This window comes from Malania oleifera, chromosome 10, assembly GCF_029873635.1.
Source record: "Malania oleifera isolate guangnan ecotype guangnan chromosome 10, ASM2987363v1, whole genome shotgun sequence".
In the NCBI taxonomy this organism is placed as follows: domain Eukaryota; kingdom Viridiplantae; phylum Streptophyta; class Magnoliopsida; order Santalales; family Ximeniaceae; genus Malania; species Malania oleifera.
This window is the reverse complement of record NC_080426.1, coordinates 91,124,113-91,141,394: the sequence shown is the minus strand read 5'-3', so window position 1 is coordinate 91,141,394 and position 17,282 is coordinate 91,124,113. Positions and strand designations below refer to the sequence as shown.

The 17,282-nt window shown below is 36.3% G+C and overlaps 1 protein-coding gene across 3 annotated transcripts in view; it reads right to left on the bottom strand.

The window, feature by feature from the left end:
• Positions 1–4,848: 4,848 nt before the first annotated feature.
• The window catches only part of LOC131165360 (TORTIFOLIA1-like protein 2), a 51,424-nt gene continuing 38,990 nt past the window's right edge, over positions 4,849–17,282 (bottom strand). For 2 of the 3 annotated variants that reach the window (XM_058123079.1, XM_058123080.1), the window contains exon 10: positions 4,849–5,256. In XM_058123079.1, the coding sequence (XP_057979062.1) occupies positions 5,249–5,256 (8 nt within the window). In that variant the 3' untranslated portion in view covers positions 4,849–5,248. The remainder of the gene's footprint in view (positions 5,257–17,282) is intronic. The other variant, XM_058123078.1, reaches the window with a different exon arrangement.

Below are 17,282 nucleotides of genomic sequence, written 5' to 3'. Positions count from 1 at the left end.
TATTTACTGTCGTTGGATAAATTAACCTAAGTGAAAAAGTTTTAAATTCCAATTCACCCCCCCCCCTCTTGGGAATACACCAATTCTAACAATATTTTTGGAAGAGTATTTTGTTAGGGTTCAAATCTTTTATGCATTTTATCAAATATATATTTAGTCAAATATTGGAATATTTATTTCACACCCTTTCTCTACTGAGCATAACTCAAATCATATTAGAGTGTATGTATTTGAGCCTTAATGATGTACATCTTTACTTGTATTTAGAAGCATGTTTTTATGTACAAAATTGATTTTTAATGTATTGATTAGGTTTAACCCGGAATTGAACTGGGGAGTCTCCGCCCCGTAAGTGAGACCGGTTGGGTTCAGCTCAAGAAATTAAGCTAGGGAGTCTCCACCCTGTAAGGGAGACAAGTTGAGCTCAGTCTTATAATTGATCTGGGGTTTACCTTATCCCATAAGGAAAGGTTGTAACGGCTTCTACTTCGCCCGTTTAAGTGAGCAGAGATAGTATAATCCTTGGGGTGTGCCTAAGGCGGGGACGTAGGCTGGCTGGCCGAACCTCGATAACAAATATCTTGTGTCTCTCTCTCCCTTATCTCATTTATATTATGCACTTTAATTTTCATATGTGTATGTCTGTTCATTTACAGTTATAACTACTTGCATACTCACATTTAAATTAAAAGAGATATGCAGCACTCATGCATGTTTGCTTTAATTGGTAAATCATTTTTCATACACACTTTAAATTAAAATTAGATATGATGCAATGCATGTATGCAAATTTTTAATTTACAGTGAATGCCATATTTGCTTTAAATATCTGCTTACTTGATTGATTGGGGGAATTGAGAATGCTTAGATAGACCCTAGGTTGTGTAACACTGTTGTCATCTGGTTTAACCAAGGAAGAAATTTTTTATACCCAATTCACCCCCCCTTTTGGGATCACACCATTTCCAACATCCTACGACAAATCCACTCCTATTTAAATGTTGGTGGTCAAATTTAGAACCCAAGGGTATTTTCCATTCTTCGATCGGCACACATTTGGCTGAGGAAATCGAGGAGAGAGGAAGTGAGTTGAGGAGATATATATATATATCATATTATTCATTTAATTAATTCAATTTATTAATAATTAATTAATTAATTAATTAATTTTCCTGGGTTACTACACTTGCCCCATCTAATGAAGAAGAATTTTAACTTCCATCTTTGATGGAATCAAGATTCTTGGAAAAGTTGTTATGGCTCTAAGTAGTCGACTGGTCCCATGGGGCGATCAACCAATCTTCCCTCCAAAACTAGCCATTGGCTAGAACCTACAGGCAGTAGATCAGCCTCTCAAGGTGGTCAACCAGCTTGTAACAAATTTGAATTTTCTTTTAAGTTATCTCTACATGATTTGTTGGAGATTTTGGGCCAACCACATGTCCCATTAAAGTCACATGTCAACATCCTACATTGACGATTAATGGGTAGTGGTTATTGATGGTTATTGGTAGTTATTTTCATATTCAAATTTTGAAATTTGAATTCAAAAATGATTTCCACCCTTCTAAGGTCTATAGAAGGACCTATACGGAAATAATTTTAGGGTAGGTCGAAGAGAAAGCAAAGTGAGGGTTTTCAAGAGGAAATTGTGAATTTCAAAAAGATCTTCGTTTGAAGGGAGAAAAAGAGAAATCACAATTCTCTTTTCTTGAAGGAGACTTTGGGGGTGTAATTTGAAATACAGGGTCTTCCACTTAATCTACAGAGTTTTCTTCTTCAAAATGTCAGTGTCAAATCCTTTATTTCATTCACTTCCATGCATATGATCAACTTTTGTATGTTAAAGCGCGTATGTGATTCTTTGAATGTCGTGATTCAAACTTCATGATTTCTCCACCTTCCTATGTCAAAAATGCATATTAGAGATCATAGGACATGTTTCTTCCATATTTGAATAGAAAAAGCATGCTAGGGTGTCAAAATATGATATGTGTGTGTGTGTGTGTTGAAGTTCTTCTTTAGGTGGTTAATCGGCCACACCAGGTAATCGACTGGCCTCTCTTCTTTTTGAAAATGTAATCATTGACTACAAGCAATCAACCAACCCTTACATCTCATCAACCACCAATTCCCAACAGTGCATATTTTACATTTTCTGTTGATTTCTTTAGCGATTCCAAGTTCATTTAATGTCTCTACATAAGGTAAAGTACTATGATTGACGATAGGGGGTCTTTTCTTATAAGTTTTCATGAATTTTTCTACGAAAAAACACTTTTCAATAATTAACAAATGGACTTTCATGAGTTTTCTCAAAAACAATAACTGTTTTTACCAAAAAAAAAAATCAAATCATTTAGGGTCATACATCCATGCAGTGGTGTTTGAATGCTCTCCAATATTTTCATCTCAAAGACATCAATTTTTATTTTTTTTATTTTTTTGCAAAAGTTTTCATTTCACTTGGGGTTATATACACCTATGAAGTGTGTTTAGGTGTTCTCCAATCTTCTCAAACTAACAATTAAGGCGAGTTTATGGTTCTCCTCCCAAAAATCCACTTTTTTCAGGGGTTTCATGGTTTTTCCTTCAAAATGAACTAAACATGTCTCTTAAAAGATTTTACTTTTTAATGAACCATTAATGATGCAACTGTTGAGTGGATGAAAAAAACCACTTTTCTAAAAGATATATCAAGTAAAGTTTTATGGTTTTTTTCCCAAAGAAACCAAAAATCATGCAAATATATATATATATTTCAAAAATCAAAGTGTTTTTTGAGCTAAAAATGGTTTGATTCCTCTTTTGATGACATGTAGGCAATCTAATTTGTAGATTCAACCATAACAAATTTAAAAAAAAAATCATATTCCCTAACATTTCTCATTTATTAGGTATGTATGTATATATATATATATATATATATTTCAAAAATCAAAGTGTTTTTTGAGTTAAAAATGGTTTGATTCCTCTTTTGATGACATGTAGGCAATCTAATTTGTAGATTTAACCATAACAAATAAAAAAAATCATATTCCCTTACATTTCTCATTTATTAGGTATGCATGTGCATGTTTATACATGTTCTTGGTACATTCGACGTGACTTGAAAACCATAGGATTTTCATAAATTCAATTAATCTTTTCAATGGTTGGTTCTTTCAAAAATTGTTTCAAATTGGATGTACACACACAAGGTAAGCACGATAACCATTCATGTGAGTGGGTGTTTTAAGGTGTTAATTTTTAAATTCTCAAGAATAGGAATTCAAAATGTTACCTTCTCTATACACAATTGACTCCCAAACCTAATTCCTTTAAAAGGTATTAATGGTTTGGTACTGAAACTTGTTTAAATTTGAAATAGTCACCAAATGTTGACAAATCAAACGGATCCTCAAAACCTAATGTCGACATTATGTTTGCTTCACAATTGGTTTTTTGTCTACCATTTGATGCCGAAAAAATTATCTAGTTGCGAATTTCTTCCCTCTTACCTCCTCAGCATCATACTTACCCTACAAAGCTTGCCAATTTTCTTTTCGCAAAAGAGTAAGTATTATCATAATAATTATAAAAGTGATCGATGAAACAATTTAAATTATAATACCAGGTTTTATAATCATATTTTTTTTCAAATTGTTCAATCTTCTAATGGTGTTCAACCAATTTATCTTCATTCATGCGATCAGTGTTAACCTTGTTCAGATGCTCCTCAATGAGGCATACAAAATCTTGAGAAGTTAAAAAAGTACCTTACTTTATCATCTCTTGAATGAGGCTCCTTCTAACTAAGAGAACTTGTTGAGATCTCCAACATTTTCATTGACTTTTTCAACTATTAATTATTATTGAATAAAATTTCATTCAAACAAACTCTTTCGGCCTGCTTTAGTTATGAAAAATAGTTTTCACTTTCCATTTTGTTTTTTCAAAAAAAAGAATACAAAAAAAAAAAAAAGAGGCTAGCCAATATTTCATTTTTATAACATGTATAAATGAAACAACAATAAAAAATCTTGGCACTATGTTCTTTTAGAAATAGTTTTATTTTTATTTTTAATTTCTCAAGCTATTGTAAAAAATGCGACCTTTTCAAGTTTATATAAAAAAGTTTGAGTATAGAATTCAAGTTTTTCAACTATAGTTTGTGTTGAATACATAGAATTTCTTTTGAATTCACACAAAATCATATTCAATTCCTAAAATCCACGATTCTAAATATTACCTTATATAAATTTTAAAAAATTAAAAACTTAAAGGATCATTTGGAACCATTAATAGAAAAGTTCTTTTCTAGAAATTGTACGTATTTGAGAAAGTACTTATTTAAAGGTAGTATGAGATGAAGTACTATTTTAGATAAGTAATTTTTTCAAAAAAAAATTTTCAGAAAATGCTTATGTTTTGTTAAAAAAACATGTAGTCTGCTTTTAGTAAATAATTGTTCAAGACAGTTTTCCAAGTATTTAAGGGCAGCTACATTGCAGCATAGGGAACTTTTAAGCGCCAGAATAATCTTCAAGCACTCAAACTGAGTGCTTGATCTGAGAATTCAGGCACATCTGAACCTAATCACTGCTGCAAATAATCATCAATCAAGAATTAAGTAATTAATATCTTATTCAAAGGCTTTCGTATTTTCAAAACAGCTCATCCCAATTAATTACATGAATATAGGTCTTAGGTAGGAGAGTAATAAAGGCTTTTGAAATACCTTTACACAAAATTTCAACAGCTTTTCCATCTGTGAATTGCCTTGCTTATTGTCCAGGAAAAAAAAAAAAGGTGCCATGGAGCACATTCCCAGTAACCAAATTTCCAACACTTTGAAATCAGGAATAAGCCCATCTGCTTGCAAATAGAGAATCAAAAATATGCTTTACGCACCAAAGAAAAAATGCCAATTTCAAGGAGTGGAAAATTGATTGCAGATTACATGACAGTACTTGGTAATTTATTGGCAACAACTAAGGTCAGGGGATCAACAACTACAACAAGAAGCAGGCTAGAAAGCAAGCTTACTTGGAATGTTTGAGATGGGGTTACAGCAATCAGTCCCAAAGTAGAAATTCAATTCTTTTAAGTCATAGACAACAACATGCAGGGAAGGGGGCAAAAAACAATTGAAGATTCAATCATTCTAACATGAACCTCTATGCTGAATCTGCCATCCTTCCCACTGGATCACATTCTTTATACTAGCCTGATGATCAGGAGCATTTTCCTACAGAAAATTTCACTGTCAAGAACCTGCAACGTACACAAGAAAATTTGAAAGCATAAATAAAATTTGATCAAATCACAGTATCATAGTTACATACAAAATTCACCACCATTGAAATGGCCAACAAATGGAACATGCCTCCTGGGGAAAAAACAATTAAAGATTCGAGCATTCTAACATGGGCAAATTGCACAGTTTGCTCACAACAGATGGAAGCCCTTGGGTCTATGGCAGGACTATGATTATGGAATCCCAAAAAGGAATTTGTCCTTGTTTATCCCAACCCAATGATACACACAATAAAAAAATCAAGAAAAAGAAAATGATGCATTTTATTTTTGGTGTTAGTAAGTTAGGTGTAACTCCTATAGAAGATAAGATAAGGGATGGACGACTCAAATGGTATGGACACTTGCAACGTAGGTCTTATAGTGCACCTGTGAGGAAGAGTGACTTAGTTACTGTGGGAGGCAGTAGAAGGGGTAAGGGTAGACCTAAAATTACATGGGAGGAGATAATGAGTAAGGATTTAATATACTTGAATTTATCAAAAGAAATGGTCCATGATCACATAATTTGGTGGAAAATGATTCATATAGCCGACCCCACTTAGTGGGACTAAGGCTTGGTTTTGTTGTTGTTGTTGTTGTTGTTTGCTCTATGTTCTTTCTAGAACAGCAGATCTCAAGGGCAACCCTAAGTTTTCACAATTGTCAAGCAGAATCATAATTTATAATATTCAGCTCAGAATAGTCATTACAATTCATAATTATTACGTGAATTTATATGGGGAATTTTCTTAATAACAATTACCCTGTTTAAGGGATTTCAGAATTCAGACCTTGATTTGCATTCTATAAATATAGACAACACGGTACATAATTGTATCCGACTTTGTGTAAATTTTTTTATTAAATTGAGTCCTACTCTTTCTAACCAGCCTGAGGCTCATTCACTGCCTTAGGCATGCCTTTACTCAACTTACTGTTGCCGCACTAACTAAGGTCTGCAGAGCTAAACCCTCCTCAATCCTCTCCTTTCCTTTCACCATTGTTGCATAGCAATAGAAGTCTGCTCATGCTGCTTCAGTGGTGCTTTTTCCTTACCCGTAATAACTCTAATATTTATTCTTATCCATAAACTGCACCTCGATTGAGGAACAAAAGAATCCAAAACTCCCAGCAAACTAGCTATTCTCATCGACCTCCTTTTCTTTAAGGTTCTAAAAAATGTGGAAATCCCAAGCAAGAGAGCCTCATTCCAAAGAATTAAAGAACGTAACTGGAGCATTATGAATGAAAGGATGTCTAAAAAGGCATGCCACCAAGGCTTTTGAAAAACCTCGCCCACCCAAAATCTTCCCAAAACCAAGTATTATTACCGCTACCATCCTTGAACAAGAAGAAAGAACAAAAGAGCTAATAAAAAACAAACTTCCACGTGCTTGCATGAAAAACATCACGCCTACTTCTAGCATCACACTTGTTCCAATGGATTCCTACAACCATAATTGTTCTTATAACCTAGTTCTGTAGGGAATCAACCTCTAAGAAAAACCACTCCATTTCCTAACTAAAGAATTGTTTTTAGAAACCATATTTTCAAGTCCCAATCCCTTTACAAATTAGGTCTACTAAAGACATCCCAATGAACAAGATGATCCTTCTTATTCTCATGTATACCCAACAATGAGAAATATCTCATAATCCTCTCCTATGTCTCAGCAACGCTGACAAGGATTCTTGTTGGGAATAAAGAGCAAATTCCCGAAACCTATGAGAAACAAAATAGAAGAAAAATAACGCCAAAGAAAAATCAATCACACGCACAAGACAATATTTACGTGGTTCGGCAATTTTGCCTACGTCCACGGAATTGCAAGGATTTCAATATTATCAGGAAGAAAACACAGAGAGTGCAGCGATACAATGCTCTCCCTCTCTCTCTCTCTCATAGGTACAACCACGCCAACCCTAATCACCCGAAAGCAACCCTTTTTATATGTTGCGCCTAGGATTCCGTTTCGAATGGGCTCCAAAAAATTTCCCGAGGGCAACGGCTTGTGCCACTTAGTCCATGGAGCAAACACTTAGGATAGAAATCTCTAATTAAATAGAGCTCGGGTCGTCATCCAAATTAAAACACAACTAGACTCCACAAAAGCCCAACAATTCTGAAAAGGGATCAAAATATTTATAAAGAGGGATGTTGGAAAGACAACCACCAATGAGAGCAATACAATTCCCAAAGGAACGGTAAGTCACAGAGGCATTGCCCCCAAAGGAAGACCTTAATAAGACAAAGGCCGAGACAGAGTACTGCACCCAACTAAAGCCGACCCCCCCCCCCCAAAAAAAAGTCATGAAATTCACTCTCCCCCAATTCTTCAGATTCTTCCTTAAAAAATGGTCACAAATTCTAAAAATCAGAATGGAACAAGATCTCACTTAACTGGGTTAGAATCCAAAAGCACCAGAAAAAGGTCTGAGGTCCAACTAGAACCTGAACAACATTCAAAAACATATCCTCCTAGATAAACAAAAAATCTATCAATATCAGCAGATCTATCTCCCAATGCCTTAAATGAAGTAACCATTGGTCAAAGGAATCCCCCATAATCCTGTCATCCTAGCCCCAACCCCACAAAATTACTTGGCCTGACACTCAAAGAAGGAAAAAAACATGTACTAAGACTCTAAACTGGAATCCCACATATTCCTACCCAAAAAAAAATCCCCCCTTTTTGGATTCTTGGAGAAGCAAAGCATTTACTTCCCCCTAAGCCCCACACACTCCAATAAAGAATCATCATTTAATCACACTAATAACAACCACAGTTCTACCCCTCCCTTTTTGGTGCTTAATAGAGGAAGGTAGCCTAACCAACTCCGTACACAATGTTTTCGCCTTTTTTCTATACATATGGACCATTAACCAAACCTAACAAAATCCCACAAGGGCTCACAAATATGAGACCTAATGAAGCATGTTTTGGTTAACATTGATTGTCTTCTCCCTCTCATCTCCTAGAAGGTACATAATTCTGAATTCCCCTTAACATCAAATCTCATCCCCACCCCCGCGACACCCCCATTGGCTCGACAGTGACTCTAAGTATGCATTGGGTAGGGCCGGAATTGGAAGAATACCAGCAAAAGCACCAATACTTCCCCAATGAATCTCTGATTGATCATTTCCAGATCAAAGTGAGAAGCAGGGAAGCAGGTATTGTGCAGCTGGTCAGAAGAATCAAAATTTATTGTCAGAAGCTAGAAAATCCAGGCTATGCCATTTCAAGATCTTAGTACCACCTATAATCTTACCATTCTGTTCAGGAGTAATACAATGTTTACAAATAAAGAGGTCCTGTGTACAACCCCACTAAACAACCCTATCTGGCATTATCAAAATGGTGGAGAGGCTACTAAAGGTGGCATATAAAAGCATAGTGGACAAAACATGAAAGCTACAAAAAATCTACTTTTTGGGTAATTGATAACAGCAGACTTATCCAACATGCGTCAAACCCAAATGAACGGATCTGCTTTAAACAAATGTAGCCACTTGCAACAGATGCCTTGTCCAAAGGCAATATATATTCTGGGATAGACCCATGAAGGAATCTGCTGCAAAATTCGAAGCAGCCTGAACATTATATGAGAGCTTAAAAGAAAAACCAGTTAGAGAGAGAAAAAAAAGGGGGGGTGAGGGCTGTTTTTCTAGCCACAAAAAATTGAAAACCAAAATCAATAAAAACCAAGCAAATTAATTGTTCATCCCACCTTCATGATGTAGGATTATTTAGGAGGCTGATTTTAAACAATAAAATAAAGGATTGTTTGGTACTGAACTCAATGGGTATCACTGGCATGTGTGGGTGTTAAAATAAATGAGTCATTTGGGGTATATTGTAATTTTATTTTCCTAATTACTATGTTGAAATCACTTAAAGACAGTTGTGAATTTGAAATTGAGAGGTTACAAGTGCTCCCCCTTGTATCTTCTTCTTCCTTCTCTCCTCACTGGTCTTCCTTAATTTTCTTCCCTTCACTTTTCTCTCCCTTACTTCTCTCTTTCCTTCTGTCCCTCTTTGATGCTCTTTCCTTTTGCCCCTCTTTGATGCTACATCACATAGCCGAACCAAAGGCTTATACTTCAGTCCAACCTCAATCAAGAGGCTTACACACACTAAACATGCACGCGCACACATGCAACAGAGACAAACATGCACACAATTATGAATTAATCTACAACAAAGGGTCATCTGTGCATTATGTATGTCTGAATGCAGAGAGTTACCCTTTTGCCCAACATTAAGAAACTGGCTCTCATTGGAACTTGCATGCGCACAATTATGAATTAATTGAGAAGTATGTGCGCCCTTGCATAAAGCCTAATTGGCAAAAAGCACCAAGATTGGTTATGGAGGCATGACAGTCTCCCCACCAATCCGAGTCCTCGAACGTTCCAAAGAATCCTGACTTAGTGAGCTCAAATCAAGGTTCAATAAGAGGACCGCTGACCCCCTTTGCCTTTACCTAGGCTACTCAAGCATCCACAACATGTTGTCTGCAACATATGTCCCTTTTCTAATCTCTCCCTGATCATGCCTATCCACGACACTGGGTCAGCTATTTATCTCTTTCTCATTAGTTAAGATCAATCACATCATTCTCTTGTTGGAGGATGACAAACCATTCATGTTTTCTTCTCCTATTAAATACCCCCAACTACACTTCAGTAGGGGCCTGACACTGAATTTTCTTCATGAAGCCCAAATTGGGGATCTTCTGCCTCTCACAAACACATACATACACAGAAAATCTCCTTAACTTTGGAATCCCCTAAATTCAGGGATTCCCTCCAAGCATTGAAATCCTTACCCCTTGCCAACCCTCGTATTCAGGCTTCCTAGGAATTGCCTAGTTCTCTATGGGTCCTCATTGAACATCCATTATTTATACAATGTAGGATAACCTCCCTTTCAAGAACCCTTCTTAGTTAGCAGTCCCCTACATCATGGAAGAAGGTTGATTGGGACTTCCCTCAAACAAAAGAAAACAATTGGGAGTGTATCAGCTGGAAAGAAAATGGGGCCTTTTATTTTGGGGGGGCTAACAAGTCCATCACATATGATAGGCTTAGCCACAGAGGGACCAGTCTGAATTATATCATGTAGGTGGTGCAAGTCAGGTGCTTTATCCAGTCCTATTCTTGAGTATGCGCATGCCAAACAGAGGATAATGAGAGATCATCCAACCCTTTACAGTTCTGTCTCCCACAGTAAACATGTCTTTAATTTAACAAGGCCTGCTAATCCAAGCCAAAGCAAGCACTTCTAATTCTAAACAAGAAAGACAAGTAGAAAGAAAGTTCGAAAGGGTAGCTAAACATCACGCAAGACCAAGCCATTTGGTGAAACAGCAAAGTCTACTAGCAAAACAAGGTTACTAGAAGAAACGCTAGAGGTTGTGCAATGTGGTTGTAGAAGAAAAAATATGATGCAGATGCAAATCAAGTGAACAAAGCTACTCTGTGGAATTCTTTTAAGCTTACCTATCCAACTCACACCTAGAACACAAACTTCTCTACTAGAAGCCAAACCTTGGGCTCCTTTGTGGAGGGCCAGGAGGCAGGCCATTTATTTGAAGCCCATGATATAAAATAATATCTCCCTCCCTCCCTCCCTCCACGTCTGTAGCAGCTGAAGGGAAGCCCCTCCTCCCATGTGAGTAGGCCCACAAAATTATTATTATTAATATTATCATCATTAGTATTATTATTATTGGCCCCAACTTTTTTTACCCTTTATTTAAATTTACATTCATGAAAATTATAAAATTAATCTGTAAGCATACCATGTTACATCTGCGTTTAGATACATTAAAAATATAAAAGTAATTCTAATTATTTTTAAAATATAGACATGCATATCATGCATGTATGCATGCTCATTGACTTTTAAGATGTAGCATGCATTCATATTCTATTCTCTAAATATTAAAGTAAAATCTATATATGGCTCCCTACATACATCCCCACACACACATGCATGCATACATAATGCAAATATTTTTAAAATGAAATGTGTAGAATTTATTTTTTTTCTTAATCTTAGACACATTAATGTTGGGTTTGGGTATCCCTCCTATGTGGAGAAACCCACTCAACCCTTTAGCCTATTTTCTTTGGGCTCTTTGTTGGGCTTTTTGGGAGGCCTTTTTACACCTCATTTAAATAAAGAAAATTAGGGTTGGCAGTGTAGAATTCCATCAAAAATGTGAGAGAGAGCGTGTGGCAAAAAGAGGGAGAACCACGTTGAAAAAATCTGAATTTTTGCAATAGTGTGCAGTTTTGATCAACCGAAGATTAGAGGGTCATCCGTGATCTGATCGAACTGATTTTTTGTCAGTAGATAGAGGATTCATAGACACTGATTTTGAACGGTTGGATTGACCGTTCAAGCACCATAGCATCAGATATTGGGTGTAAACAGTAACCACGTTTTTAGTGAAATTCTAAACTTTCCCTCTTCAATTTTTAAGATCTCTTGTTGTTAGCTAAAAATAAAGTTATGTACTCATTGTGATAGCTGAAAATTGAGATCTTATATCCACACTTATATCATAGTGAACTTTTTTAGTGGACTCTTAAGCCCTGTGGTTTTTACCATTGATTTGAAGGGGTTTTCACGTAAAATTGTGTCTTGTGTGACTGATATTTGTGATTCTTTTTGGGCTGATTTTGTGCAGCTAAAAATATATATTTTTGTGCTATTGTCATATCATAAGAACTGATTTTGTTAATTAGGAGAGAGAACTTCCAGTTGTGCTTCCGCAATTTTTCGGTAAGTCTTGTTTCTTCCCAACACACTGGTATTAGAGCAAGTTTCAGTGCTCTTGTGTAATTATGGATGTTAGCACAAGTAGAATGATTCTTTTGAATGGCACAAATTATCAACTATGGCAGAATAAAATGAAAAGACATTTTATTTGTGAAGGCTTTGCATCTTCCTGTTTTTACTACTCAAAAGCCTGAATCTAAGACTGATGAGGAATGGGAGTTTGAGCATCGGCAAGTGTGTTGTTTTATTCGGCAGTTCGTTGAGGAAATGTTTACAATCACATTGATCAAGAGACACATGCACGTACTCTGTGGAACAAACTTGAAAACTCATATGCTTCAAAGACTGCTTAAAATGATGATGCTACTCAAATATAAAGAAGGGACATCTGTGGCTGATCATCTGAATGAATTTGAAGGAGTTATGAATCAATTACCTGATATGGGCATTAATTTTGATGATGAAATTATAGGGCTTTGATTGCTTGCTACCCTACCAGATTCTTAGGAAATATTTTAGGTTTCACTTATCAATTTTGCTCCCAATGGTGTGGTGACTATGGAATTTGCCAAGAATGGTGTGTTGAATGAAGATGTGAGAAGGAGGTCTCAGGGTTCTTCATCACCATCTGAGGTTCTAGTTATTGAAAATAGGGGGAGGAGTAAATACAGAAGCGAAAAGGGTAGAGATAAAAGTCAAAGTAAGTCGAGACCAAGATACAAAAATCTTGAGCGTCATCATTGTGGCAAGATGGGTCATATCAAGAAATACTGTTACAAATAAAAGAGAGAGAACAAGGGTGGTAGTGTTAAACAAGAGAAGAAAGATCTCGAAAGTACTGATCGTGTTGCTATTGCTACCTCTGATGATCTAGTGGTTGGTTATGATGAGAATATTATCAACCTAGCATGCGATGAAACAAATTGGGTGATAGATAATGGTGCTTCACTTCATGTCACTTCACGTAAGGAATTCTTCACATCTTATACGTTTGGTAATTGTTGGGTACTGAAGATGGGTAATGACAGCTTCTCACAGGATGTTGGCAAGGGAGATATTAGTTTGGAGACTGGAACAAAGCTGAAGCTCAGAAATGTCATACACGCACCAGATATCAGTTTGAATTTAATTTTAGCAAGAAAGCTCGATGATGAGGAATTTTATAACATCTTCAATGAGCGTCAATGGAAATTGACTAAAGGCTCCTTGGTTATAGCTCGGTGAAAGAAGTGTTCAAATTTGTATTGAATGCAGGCTTCAATTTCCACAGACATTGTTAATGTGATAGAAAATGAAAACTTAACTGATATATGGCATAAACGGCTTAGTCACACGAGTGAAAAGGGGCCTAACTATTTAGTGAGGAAGAATCAACTTTCTGGTTTGAAGAGTGCTACGTTGAAGAACTGTGCACATTGCTTGGCTGGAAAACAGAAAAGAGTCTCACTCAAGAGTCACCCTTCTTCAAGAAAATCAAATTTTCTAGAGTTGGTACATCTTGATGCTTGTGGTCCTTTGAAGGTAAGGTCGCATAGTGGTACACTTCATTTCGTGACTTTTATTGATGACCATTCAAGAAAATTTTGGGTCTATGCCTAGAAAACAAAAGACCAAGAACTTTATGCACCTAAACCTTTTCAAGCCTCAATTGAGAGGCAAATAGGAAAGAAATTGAAGTGCATTCGTTCTGATAATAATGGTGAATATAGTGGACCATTTGATGAGTATTGTCGACTGCAGAGAATCAGACATCAGAAGACACCATCTATAAGACACCACAATGGAATGGCTTGGCTGAAAGAATGAACAGGACATTAATTGAGAGAGTCAGATGTTTGCTTTTAGATGCAAAGTTGTCTAGATCATTTTGGGCTGAAGCCTTATATATAGTGGCATATGTGATTAATTTGTTGCCTGTTGTTCCTTTGCAGAGTGATGTTCCAGATAAAGTTTGGTCTAGTAAGGACGTCTCTTATGATTACCTGCATGTGTTTAGTTGCAAGGCATTTGTACATGTTCCAAAAGATGAGAGGTCAAAGTTAGATGCCAAGACTCGTCAGTGTGTCTTTCTTAGTTATGGTCAAGATGAATTTGGCTATAGATTAAATGATCTAGTTGAAAAGAAGCTTGTCAGAAGTAGAGATGTAGTTTTCATTGAGGATCAGACTATTAAAGACATTGATAAGGCAGAGAAGATAGTTCCACAAAGCAGTGATAACTTGACCAATATAGATCCAATTCCTTTAACCCCTTTGCCAAATCAAATAGAGAATGATATGCAAGAAGACGTTGATGATGACCAACAGGGTATAGGTGAACTTAATGCTCCCATGGATGATGTTGTGGATGATCAACCCCAAGCACCTATGAATCCACCAGCAATTCCACTTTGGAGGTCTACTAGAGACCAGCAACCTTCTACAAGGTATTCTTCTAACCAATATGTTCTTTTAACTGATGGAGGAGAACCAGAGTGTTATGAAGAGGCTACGGAAAGTGACTACAAAGATCAATGGGTTGATGCTATGAAAGATGAACTTAAATCTTTGCAAGACAACCATACATTGGAGCTAGTGAAATTACCTAAGGGTAAGAGAGCTTTGAAAAATCGGTGGGTTTACAGGTTGAAGCAAGATGAGAATTCTTCAAGTCCATGATACAAAGCCAGATTGGTCGTTAAGGGTTTTAGTCAAAAAAAGGGGATTGATTTTGAGGAAATATTCTTGCCAGTTGCAAAAATGTGCTTTATCCAAACTATATTGAGTTTGGCAGCCTACTATGATTTATAGATTGAACATATGGATGTGAAAACTGCTTTCTTCATGGTGACTTGGAAGAAGAGCTTTACATGGAGCAACGAGGGTTTGTGCACAAGGAAAAGAGGACTATGTGTGCAAATTGGAGAAGAGCTTGTACGGCTTGAAGCAGGCTCCGACACACTGGTATAAGAAGTTCGAGTCTACTATGGGGGAGCATGGCTGTAAGAAGACTACTTCTGATCATTGTGTTCTTGTTCAAAAATTCTCTGATGGTGATTTTATTAGTTTATTGCTCTATCTTGATGAAATGCTTATTATTGGTTGTAATGTTTCTAGAATTGACATATTGAAGCAAGAATTGAGTAAGTCCTTTGCGATCAAAATCTTGGGAACAGCAAAGCAAATCCTTAGTATAACACATAATAGAATGGCCAAGAAGTTATGGTCATAACAGGAGAAGTACATTGAAAAATTACTTCAAAGGTTCAATATGGACAAAGCTAAAATGGTGAGCACTCTTCTTGCTACACACTTTAGACTGAGTGTCAAGCAAAGTCCTTCCAAAGAAAAGAGAAGGAAGACAAGCAGAAAGTTCTTTACGCTTCAATCATGGACAGTTTGATGTATGTAATGGTATGCACAAGACCTGACTTAGCCTATTATGTTGGTACAATCAATCGGTTTCTTTCTAACCCATATAGAGAGCATTGGAATGCAGTGAAGTGGATTATAAGATATCTTCGGGGTACCTCCAACTTGAAACTTTGTTTTGGTAATGAGAAGCATGTTCTAGTTGGTTATATAGATTCTGATATGGATGGAGATATTGACTCCAAAAAATCTACCTCGGGTTACTTTATCACTTCTGCATGGGAAGTTGTGGCTTGGCAATCCAAATGGCAAAAATGTGTTGCATTGTCCACTATTGAATCGGAGTTTATTGCAGTGACCAAAGCATGCATTGAGTTGATTGGGATGAAGAGATTTATGCAAGAACTTGTTTTTACACAGGATAGGTACGTGTTCTTTTGTGATAGCCAAAGTGCTATTTATCTTGAAAAAAATTCAACCTTTCATGCTAGGTCTTAACATATTGATGTAAGGTATCATTGGATATGAGATGTTCTAGATGCTAAATTGTTACAACTTGAGAAAATTCATACTGATGATAATGGTGCTAATATGTTGACTAAAGCCTTACCAAGAGGAAAGTTTGAAACTTGTTGCTCAATCACCGGGATGGCAAGCACCTCCACATAGTTGGGAGGGGGGGATTTGTTGGGTTAGGGTATCCCTCCTATGCGGAGAAACTCATTCAACCCTTTAGCCCATTTTCTTTGGGCTCTTTGTTGGGCCTCTTTAGAGGTCATTTACATCTCATTTAACTAAAGAAAATTAGGAGTGGTCCGCCCCTTCCCTGAACCCCGCATACATGGGAGCTTTGTGCACTGAGCTGCCCTTTTTTTAGGGTAGAATTCCAACAAAAAGAGAGAGAGAGAGAGAGAGAGAGAGAGAGTGTGTGTGTGCAGTTTTGATCAACTGAATTGGAGGGTCATCTATGGTATGATCGAACTGATTTTTTGTTAGTAGATAAAGAACTCAGAAACGCTGACTTTAACGATCGGATTCGTCATCCAAGCACTACAGCGTCAAATATCAATTTTTGAATAGTAACCATGTTGAGAAAATCTGGGTTTTAGCAATAGTGCGCAATTTTGATCAACCGATTATTGGAGGGTCATCTAGAGTTTGATCGAGCTGATTTTTTTCTAGTAGATAGAAGATTTATAAAAGCTAATTTTGGACGGTCAAATTGGTTGTCCAAGTACTGTAGCATCAGATAAAGGTTTGAACAGTAACTACATTTTTTGTGAAATTCTCAACTTTCCTTCTTTGATTTTTAAGATCTCTTGTTAGCTAAAAATAGAATAATGTACTCATTTTGATAGCTGAAAATTGAGATCTTGTACTCACATTTTTATCATAGGGATGTTTTTTAGTGGACTCTTAAGTCTCGTGGTTTTTACCCTTGGATTTGAAGGGGTTTTCCACGTAAAATTGTATATCTCGTGTGATTAATATTTGCGATCATTTTTGGGCTGATTTTGCACTATTGAAAATATATATTTGTGCTATTATCATATCATAAGAACTTATTTTGTCAATTGGGAGAGAAGAACTTTCAGTTGTGCTTCCGCAATTTTTCAATAAGTCTTGCTTCTTCCCAACAGTTAATTCATTTTTATCTACCTAATTTATTAAAATGAATCTATATTATTATCCATAATAAAATAATATATATTAACAATACAACAACAACAAAACCAAGCCTCAAGTCCCACTACGTGGGGTCGGCTATATGAATCCTTTTCCGCCAATTTATGCAATCATGGACCATTTCTTTTAACAGATTCATGGATACTAAATCCTTACTCACTATCTCCTCCCA